The 11,075-nt window shown below is 38.9% G+C and overlaps 1 protein-coding gene across 1 annotated transcript in view; it reads right to left on the reverse strand.

Moving 5' to 3' along the window:
• Positions 1 to 9,686, reverse strand: part of CCDC148 (coiled-coil domain containing 148) — a gene marked incomplete at both ends in the record, with an annotated part of 134,734 nt that extends 125,048 nt beyond the window's left edge. Inside the window, 2 exons of the mRNA XM_081312605.1 lie at positions 7,734 to 7,855; positions 9,632 to 9,686. Coding sequence (XP_081168731.1) covers positions 7,734 to 7,855; positions 9,632 to 9,686 — 177 coding nt within the window. The remainder of the gene's footprint in view (positions 1 to 7,733; positions 7,856 to 9,631) is intronic.
• Positions 9,687 to 11,075: the final 1,389 nt, after the last annotated feature.

Raw genomic sequence — 11,075 nt, forward strand, 5'->3', positions numbered from 1 at the left:
ATACAACATCTTCCTGCTACTGTGCACCTCTGAAATGACACACTTCCACATTCCACCTCAGCCACTTTTTAGTGGAAAACACAGGGATGCCTCTTACTACGCTGTGGGCATTCCAGAGAGAAAATTCATGAACAATATTATTATCTATTATAAAAGCTATTTTAAGTGATTTCAAAAATATAGAGCATACACTGTTAAAAACCAAGAAGTTAAAAACACAATTAGACAGGTAGTTCTCGAGTTACAATCACAGCGGAGCCCAACATTTCGGTTGTTAAAGGAGACATTTTAAAGTGAATTTTGCCTCCTTTTACGACCTTTGTTGCGCACTTAAGTGAATTACTGCAGTTGTTAAGTTAGGTTAGTGACACTGCTGTGAAGCGAGTCTGGCTTCCCCATTGACTCTGCTTGTCAGAAGGTCGCAAAAGGGTATCACGTGACCCAGGGAAAATGCAACTGAGTCAGTTGCCAAAGTGTCTGGATTTTGATCACATGACCGGGGGGGGGGGGGAAATGCTGCAATGGTCGTTAAGCGTGAAAAATGGTCATAAGTCACTTTTTTTAAATTGCCGTTGTAACTTTGAATGTTCACTAAATGAAGTTGTAAGTTGAGGACCACCTGTATAACAGCCAAAGGTGACAGAAAATGAAAACAGTAGAAACAAAATCCATTCACTGAACATTCCTACAAAAAAGATTTAGAAATAGCATTCAAAAGATGATGATAAGATAAGATAAGATAAGATAAGATGAGATGAGATGAGATGAGATGATGAGATGAGAAGAGAAGAGAAGAGAAGAGAAGAGAAGAGAAGAGAAGAGAAGAGAAGAGAAGAGAAGAGAAGAGAAGAGAAGAGAAGAGAAGAGAAGAGAAGATAAATCTTTATTGTCATTTTTTACTGTGGGCATAATGGCACACATCAAAAATGAAATTTAGTTGCCCACTCTCAAAGTGAAACACATACATGACACACACCTAAAACACACTACATACAACATATGTATAGACCCACAGCCCTACATAGATAGGGCTCGCAACTTGGGAGTCCTCCTTGGGAGTCCTCCTAGATTCACGGCTCACCTTGGAAAATCACATGGTGGCTGTGACTAGGGGGGCTTTCGCCCAGGTTCGCCTGGTGCGCCAGTTGCGGCCCTATCTAAGCCGGGATGATTTATGCACGGTCACTCACGCGCTCGCGACCTCTCGTCTAGACTACTGCAACGCTCTCTACATGGGGCTTCCCTTGAGGACCACCCGGAGGCTCCAACTGGTGCAGAATGCAGCCGCGAGAGTTGTGTTGGGAGTCTCCCGATACTCCCATGTTACACCTCTGCTCCATGAGCTGCATTGGTTACCAGTTGTCTTCCGGGTGAGATTCAAGGTACTAATAATGGTGTTTAAAGCCCTACATGGCAGGGGTCCGGAGTACCTTAGGGAACACCTGCTGCCGGCATCAACTTCCCTCCGCCCTGTGCGTTCCCACAGAGAGGGCCTCCTCAGGGTGCCACCGGTCAGAGAATGTAGATTGGTGGCCCCCAGGGGGAGATCCTTCTCTGTAGGCGCCCCGGAACTATGGAACCAATTACCAGCTGAGCTCCGGACGGCGCCCGATCTTCGCTCCTTTCGCCGCGATCTAAAAACATACTTGTTCGAACAAGCCGGCCTGGCCTGAGGGGGGATTGGTGGGGTTTTTACTGTCATTTTATTGGGGTTTTTATTATGTATTAATTGTTTTTTAGTGGGCATGTATTTAATTACTTTTTAACTTTTGTAATTCTGTGTTTTTATTCTTGCCCTGTACACCGCCCTGAGTCCTTCGGGAGAAGGGCGGTATAGAAATATTAATAAATTAAATTAAAATTAAATATACGTAACAATAAAATATTAAATACTATCCATCTTGAATATATAATGGAAGGAGGAAGCTTGAGAGTTCACAAGGTTAATGCTGTGTGGAATGAAACTATGGCTGAATCTGGATGTTTTGCTTCGGATATCACAAAGCCTCCTCCCAGAAGGTAAGAAGGAAAACAGAGCCCTAAAAAGATGCAACAGTACAAGTTTTCCTTTCTCTCTCAGAATTTCCTACTATGTCAGTTTTGCACTTGAGCCACACATCAGAAATAGGAGAAATTCCCATGCCTGGATTTTTATTCTTTATGCATGAATGCTTCTTCAAGTACTTGGTATTGGTTTGGTACATCGGGGGCTGATAATGATGATCTTTCATAATAGCATAATTATTGTCTCTGAAGCAGACTATCTCAATCCTGGCAAAAGAGATATATTCTGAAGTCTACGATGGAGCAATTGCAATTGCATAAATATAGACTGAATTTACACTGTTTTATTTTTTATTATTTTTTTAGAAAAATCCATTAAATTATATAAAATGGAATTGGACTGCTGCAAGCTGCCTCTAAAGCAGACATGTCAAACACAAGGCCCAGGGGCCAGATCCGGCCCGCGAAGTGGTTTCATGTGGCCCGCTAAGCCATCCTGGAAACAGTGAGGGAACGGCCCCCACTGCCTTGGCCCTGGCCCAGAGACCCTCCTCCTGCCAGAGACCCTCAGATCTGTCCCACTCCTGCCCAGGCCCCCCCATAGGCACCCTTGATGTGAATGATGTAGAGCTGGCCATGCCCACCCAGTAGGCCATACGCACTCTAGCCACGCCCACCCAGTAGGCCACGCCCACCCTGGCCATACCCACCCGGCCCCCTGAGGGCAACTGCAATGCTGATGTGGCCCTCAATGAAATTGAGTTTGACACCCCTGCTCTAAAGCAAGCAACCATGTAATCACATACTTACCATTAAGCTACCAAGACCCCATCAAAAACAACCACCTGGTGCTGAGTCTAATAGCGGTCTTTTGAAGCCATTTCCTTCATAACTCATTCATTAGTCAGCCTCCAATGGTCATTAGAAACAGAATATCTTCACTGCCATGCCACATACTCCTGAAGTTCTTCAAAACTCCATCTACTCAACTAAACCAATAGCAGCAGGCACGTGACTGGGGTCCTCCACTGAATTTGGCCCAAGTGGAGAATTCAAAAGATAACATCCAAGTGCTAGCTAGAGCAAGAGATCTTCCAACCAGAACCATTAAAACAGAACACCTGAGCTGTTTCTGCCAAGAACAACACAATTTGCTTCCTACTTGTAACAAAACAGACCCATGTTGATCTGTCTCTGAAACAGAACTTCTACACAGCATCCATGTTTGGGCATGAACCTCTCCAAAATATTGATTCCGTGTACAGAAAGATTTATGGGAAGGAATTATTTCGTACATCCTTAATAAATTATATCTCTCGGTTCCAAGACAAAAGCAGTAGGCAATAGCATTTGGCAAATATATATCTAGACAGATTTTTTAAAAATATATGATTATGTTTTAGCATCACTCTAACCCTCTTTTACACCTATTAATAGATAAAAGGCCATTGTTGAATCCACTGTGTTCTCAACTTTCCCAAAAGAGAATAGCCTGTAGAACTATCTCGTACTGAATGGGAATGTGAAATAACTGAAAATGAAGGACTGTATAGGTCTGTGGTGGCAAAGCTATGGCACAGGTGCCACAGGAGGCACACAGAGACCTCTCTGTGGGCATGTGCGCCATCGCCCAGTCCTAGGCCTTCAGCTGGGTTTTATAAAACCTTTTCGCTTTAGGCCTCCACCACCATGTACCAAAAAAAAGGTTCAATCAATCAATCAATTTCAACTTCTCGCGGGGAAAAAAAGTTCTCGCAAAGTTGGAATTGATTGAACTTTTTAGTCCCACCCAATCTGCCATCACCACTGCAGCCACGTGCACCCAATGGACCATGCCCACCCAATTGGCCACACCCACCCATTGGGCCACGCCCACCCGGCACCCGATAATAAATAAGTGGGTTTTGGGTTGCAGTTTGGGCACTCGGTTTCTAAAAGGTTCGTCATCACTGGTATAGGTAGCTGGCTGAATAAATGCTGGCACATGAGCAATAAATGGGGAAGGCTAGAAATACGTGAACAGAAAATCCTTAACACATTTTTCTAAAGCACCCGCATATTTGAAAACAACTGTTGCTTTCAGTTTCTTCTATTCTAAAACCGAGCAGCTCCCACTGTTTTCCTGATTACATAAAGCAAAAATAATTTGCTGCCTTGCCCCTATAAGTGCCAATTCAGTAAAATAAATTAAATTAAATCAAATCAGTGAATTAAATTTTCAGAAGTGCTGGCTTCAGTATAGTTATGCTAAATGAACGGTGCTGATAGGGTCAGTAACATGAAACAAAAGTACCCTTAGAGAGTAGCATTTTGTGTGCTTTCCTTTGCTTTATTCTTTCTTGACAATCAAAAATGGGGGTTTTTTTTGCAGCCATCTCTGCTTTGTAAGTAGGAAGAGCCACTTAACTGTAGCTGGTACAATGTTTTAAGAAATCACATCTGTTCTAAGTAAAACAGGAAAAAAGGATATGGATATAGATACACAGACAGACAGATGAACCAAAGAGATATTAGTATATGACTTTTCATTAATATTGACACTAGCAGCTTCACTGTTCTGTAACATAGTAATGTTTTTCTTGCCAATATACAGAGGTGAAATTATAACTTATATATTTTGGCTGTGTGTATTATAGAAGGGGTGGTGGAGAAAATCAGAGAGAAGGATGCCATCAGCTACTCCATTTGAGAAAGTGACACATCTTGCTGTAATCTGCAGCCCCCCTCCACCGCCGCCCCACACTTTCCTACTATCTCAGTATCATGCATTTGAATGGCACTCAAGTTCTGAATATCAGAATTGTTGTTATAGCAAAAGTGAGACCATCCTAACAGGGTTAGACTGTTCTCAGAGGCAAGAGTTCTGGCAGGGATACACAAAGAACTGTAAACTAAATCGTATGTCCCCACAGATTGCTGTGCTGCAATTCATAAGAGCTAAGCAATCAGAGCAGTTGCCTGGTCATTGTGTTTCTTACTGAAGTTAAAGGACAAACTCTTTCCTGTTTACACATAACAATCGTTTTCACTGCAACCTGACCTGTCCAAGTTATGGAAACCTACTACCTCGTATATTATGATTGCTAATTATAGCTTATTCAGATTTTAAGCTCCTTACAGCATTCCTCTATATGAAAAAAGCTAGGGCAAAATATCTTAAACAGAACCTAATGGCTGCTTATTAGAACAGCCTATTAACTCATTGTGAAATCAGGGGAGGCCCTCATATAGTCAAACCAGCAGTGTCATTGCACAAAAAGCAGGTATGAACAAGCTCAGGTTTCCAAATTCACGAGGGAAAAAAAGTCTTTTTGCAAAGTGGAAATGAAGCTAAGGGAAGAAGCAATTCAAAAATGTCCAGTGAGAATCAAACGTGCGTAATACAACACAGCATGTTGGTCGATTCTTAAAAGGGGAAGAGTGAAGGGAACCTAGAAACCGAATGGAATATTTAGAAAAGAATATGGCACCCTAAACAGGATCAATCTGAGCTGCAACATTTCATGGCAAGCCCATTTATTTGTAAATATTAAGAATAAATCAATTAAATGTAAACATTGTTGTTCAGAGGAATACAATCCTGTAATTCTGAATGCTGAGACCTTCCACAATATAGGGATTGTGTAATATAGAAAGCTGGATTAAATGGACTAAGCTGAGCTCTTTATTCAATTTACCTTTGATAAATGGGCAATTCACAGTGACAAGGAAGCAGTCTCAAATGTCACTATGTTTTTGTGCTGAAAATGCTTTGATTATATTTTTCTTGCACTAGTTAATACTTACAATCTATGTTTTTACTGTTAACTAGAAAGTTAACAAAACTGAATAATCATGCTCTTATGATTTACTACATGAACTTTTTACATTTCACAGAAATAATCATCTCTGTAACCTTTATGACAGGAAGGGAGGGAGGGAGGGAGAGAGGGAGGGAAAGGAAGGAAGGAAGGAAGGAAGGAAGGAAGGAAGGAAGGAAGGAAGGAAGGAAGGAAGGAAGATTTGTTGTTGAAATGTTCATCATGATGTCACAATGCAAACTCAAGTGCATAAATGCATTGTGATACTGCATGCAGGTACATAAGATACATTGCAATTCTGTGATACATGTTTTATTGCTTTCCTCCAGAGAAGACAAGGGCAAACCACATTCATATTGTTGCCAAATCTCCATAGTTGAACTACATGTCCATGTAGTCTCCAGAAGCCAACCGCAATTCAAATAAGTTTTAGTTTTATTCTGTGTTGCTATATTATCTAATAATTTTATAACCTGCTTCAAACAGAGGGATAGAAAAGACAATTGAGTAAATAGAAGAAAAGGAAGGTTTAAAAAGTTTCAAGTAGCATTCACAAATTGCACATATTCTATAAGCGTCAATACTCAAAGAGATATTACTAATTAATGGCACAAGTTCAGATTCATTGATAAAAGATTCAGTTAAGTTTTACAATTCAATTGTTAATTAGCAATCATTGCTGACTTCCTGTTTTCTTCCACACTCTGCCTAGTGGATAGTGGGATGTACTTCAATGTATGCTACGGTGGGAAATCAGACCCCCACAGAGAAAGAAATATTTATGGGAATATTAAAAGGCAGAAGAATCTTAAAGGCAGAAACCCCTCTCAACTCTCTCTGCCCCAAACAGAAACCAGGTCTGCAGAAATGCAGATGTCAGAAAGATTACAGCCAGGAAGCTGGGATTAGAAAGACAAAGATGTCTAGAATCAACAATCCCTCACACCAAAAAAATCCAACACAGGACATAGCCATCAGTCACACCCCCAGGGAAGCAGGATAAGACCTTTGGGACATAATAGGATTAACCCACCACCATCAGAATACCTGAAAGACACATTCAGACTCAGATTGAAGTTCATGCCACAGGAACGACTCCAAACAAAAGCCCAAGAAGGTATAAAAACCCACCACTCCCTACTACAGAGATCTCCAACCTTTTAGGCACCAGGGACCGGTTATGTGGAGAGAGGTTTTTTCATGGACCAGAAGAGCGTGGTTTTGTGTGCTGCCTGCATCTCGCAGATGGTCTTTGCTTGTTTCTGCAGCCAGGTTGCTGGCATGCCGCATCCCAGTACCAGTCCACGGATCAGGGGTTGGGGACCCCTGCCTTACTACATGTGGTCAGCTTTCCTAGAGCCATCTTTCTGTCTGGCTCTGCTCTTTAATAAACCACAACCTTCTTTCTAAAGCAGTCTCCATTTTGTTTATCCCCAGCTTGGACTGGACCCTGATGAAGATTTCTCTTTCAACACTACTATACACTAGATCTCATGGAATATTTTTCATGAACAGCTAGAATTGCATATAACAGTGATGGCGAACCTTTTAGAGACCGAGTGCCTGAACTGCAACCCAAAACACACTTATGTATCATCTGGTGCCAGGTGGGTGTGGCCCATTAGGTGGGCGTGGCTGCGGTGGTAACGGCAGACTGGGTGGGACTAAAAAGTTCAATCAATTCTAACTTTGTGAGATCTTTTTTTCCCCAGGAGAAGTTGAAATTGATTGATTGATTGAACCTTTTTTTTTTGCACACGGCAGCGGAGGCTTAAAGCGAAAAGGTTTTATAAAACCCAGCTGAAGGCCAAGGACTGGGGCAATGGCGCGCATGCCCACAGAGAGGGCTCTGCGTGCCACCTGTGGCACGCGTGCCATAGGTTCGCCACCATGGGCATATAACATCCATCATGATTGACAGATTCTTACCTTTAAAAGGATGTTAGCAGACTGTAATTTCTTCGCTTCAGTAATTGCATAGAGTTCTTCATAATCAACAGGTTTGTACTTTGAACTTTTAAGCCCATTTTTCACACGAACAACCAAATTGTCTAGCAGAGGCATAAAACAATTCAGATTGTTGAATAAAATTAAATATTACATTGTAAGAAATTTAGAACATTTGAAGCAAACAAAAATAAAAATGATAGTTTAAAAAGTGTGACATTAGGAGGAAAGTTTACATTGTCTATACAGTTTGTTTCTCTAAACAAAGTTGTAGTTTGTGAAAATGACTGTTACAAATACAAAATAAGAGGAAGTACTCTTTAAGGTAGCTGTCTTGTCCCAGTTTTGTGACCCCACCCCCCAAGACCTGAGGATGATAGCACCACAATTGCTCAGTTTTGATGTTATACTAGGTATAAATGTATATAGATATAGCTATAAATATGAATACAGATATCTAGTATCCAAACGTTTTGAAGTTCTACATTGAATAAACCAAAACTACAAAATATCTAACTCAAACAGAAACATTTTTGTTTTGCTTCACCTCAGTTGTATTTCTATTTCATTTCTAGGCCCCCTATTTACAACCAACCCTTACCTGTAAGAAATGTTGTATAAACCTGATTTAGATTATTAATATTTGGTTCTGTCTAAGCACATTAGGTGAATAAGGTAAGAAAGTTGGATCCAGATTTATTCATACTTAATCTAAATGCTCTGACACTCATCCCATTGGTATAAATAGATCTGTGTTAAGCATTACGAACATTCAATCCAATCAATAGTAGAACACATGCCTTAAAGAAACCCATCATACTAAAATACATTGGAAAGCATCTAATAGAAATGAAGTAGCCTACAGATAATCAGTCTTGCAAATTGGTTCTGACTAGCTCAAAGAAAATTAACTTATACCAACATATCTACTTAAGGATGTATTGCAATGAATTCTCATAAATATAATTCATGATGTTTCAGAATCTTTTTTCCAGTTTGATAATGTCAATACTATACATCTTGATATTCTGACAAAACACATTATTTTAGCAATCTCAGCCTTTATTTTGAGGCAGTAAATTGCCAAACATGCTAATAGACATTAGCAAACATATGTCCTTATACTCATTTTTATATACTATCCAGTCTGTATCAGCAAACAATTTATTTAAGGCTGAGTGTAATTCTAATCACATTGCTTGGAAATCAGCTCCATTGGGCACATTATTTTCCCTCCTGACTTTCTTCTTCCCTCATTTGTAATCTATAGAGAAGTACAATAAAAACATTAATGGTTCCAAGTCTTTTAAAAGCACTGAACTTTTATTACTAAAAATATTTCTCCTCCACCATAGAGCAAAAGAACTATTGGCAGTTTAGAATGCATCTGCATAAAATGCAATCAACTCGTTAGGTCAAACTTTACAAATGATAAGCTCTACACACAGATAATCCTTGACTTACAACCACAATTGAGCTCAAAGCTCCCATTGCTAAGCCAGACAGTTATTAACTGAATCACTGCACTTAGTAACACATTGTTATGTGAATCTGGCTTCCCACTGACTTTGCCAGTGAGAAGGTCACAAAAGATGACCACTTGACTCCAGGACACCACAACTGTAATAAATACATGCCAGTTGCCAAATGCCCGGATTCTGACCACATTACCATGGGGATGTTGCAACATTCCTGAGAAAAACAGTCATAGTTCACTTTTTTCAGTGTCATTGTAACTTTAAATGGTCACTAAACAAATGGTTGTTAAGTCAAGGACTACCTGGAATCTATGAGTAACCAAAATAATTAACCACATTGTAAGGAAAGCTAAAATACAGACATTGAAAAGAGACCAATCACATTTTTTTAAAAAAAATTACCTATATTTCTATTTCTTTGAGTTGTAATAAATCCTTGAAGATCTCTTTCACTCATCTTATACTGTTGAAAAATAAACATATTACTTGTCAAAAAATGACATCTGTGAATATATTCACTTGATCTTTTTTGTAAGCAGATTTATTTATACAGGAGTTCCTTACTGATATGAAATCTATTTCAAGGACAGTTATTTTAGTTGTCTAGAGTACATACATTTTATTTTATTTTTCTAATGGATAAAGTTTATTAAAAGTTCAGCCAAATGTGATGTTAAACTTCTGTAATAAAAACTGTTTACAAAATTTCTTGTCTGATTTTATTAATATTTACTTGCCCCAAATTCTCACTGAATCCAATAAGGCTTTCAACCAAATACACATACCTAAGATCACAGCTTTAATAATGAGGAATTCAACCATTTGAGAATAAAAATCATGAACCTTATATAAAATTTACAATGATATTAAAATCCAAAGATTAAATAAAAGCTACAAAGATACACAGAGAAGGGGAAAAATACAAAATTGAATCTTCTCATGTTCCATATTTAACACTGCACTCTTATATATGGATTACTTTCTATTAGTGAATTTAACCACCTAATAACCTTACAAATCTTCAAAGGATTTCTTACTTTCCTCAAAACCTCCATTTACAAGTATAAGACCATACACACAAAGCTGCACTCTTATATAAGAGACTGAGATTAATAACTTTGAAGACTCATTCAAGATGACTCAAAACTACTGGAATTTCAATACTTACGAATGATTAAAATGTTACATTAATAGGAAGTAAGCAAGTAACATGTATATTGACTGATGTTTGGAAAAAATACATCCCATAATTTTTTAATAGCCTACAACGTGAGTATCCAACTTTTTGGCTTACCTGGGCTGCATTGAGTGAAGAGGAATTGTTTTGAGCCGCATATAAGATATATAATACAGTTGTATAACATAAAATCATATATTAATGTTAAAAGTTAACACTCATGTGGATCAGCTGTCCAAGACTTCATATGCCCCTTGGGATGTGGGTTGGATACGCCTGGCTGAGAGTTTTATTTTATTTAAGTATATTCCTCCTCTTATACTTCATTCTGTACAATGGTGTGTATATCATGGAGCAACCTATTAAAACATTTTTCTTATTTAAGCTGTTAAGCATTACCAATCCATATTTTTAACTGAAATAACAAAATCAAGGCAGCAATCCTAATATCAGCAGGATTGGAAAACTAAGAGGAAACTCCATTTTACAGCATTGTGCATGTTTTCTATTTGTTCTCATGTATCTTGCTTGTTTCATATACTTCTATTCTACCTTTCTACCTTCAGAAGTGCAAGATAGCCTACACAACATTTTCTCCTCCAATTTTTTTTGTCCAACAACCCTTTTGAATAGTTTGGATTAAGAGAATATGACTGAGTTATCACTGAG

The sequence above is a fragment of the Vipera berus genome (genome assembly GCF_964194415.1).
Source record: "Vipera berus genome assembly, chromosome: 1".
Lineage (NCBI taxonomy): Eukaryota > Metazoa > Chordata > Lepidosauria > Squamata > Viperidae > Vipera > Vipera berus.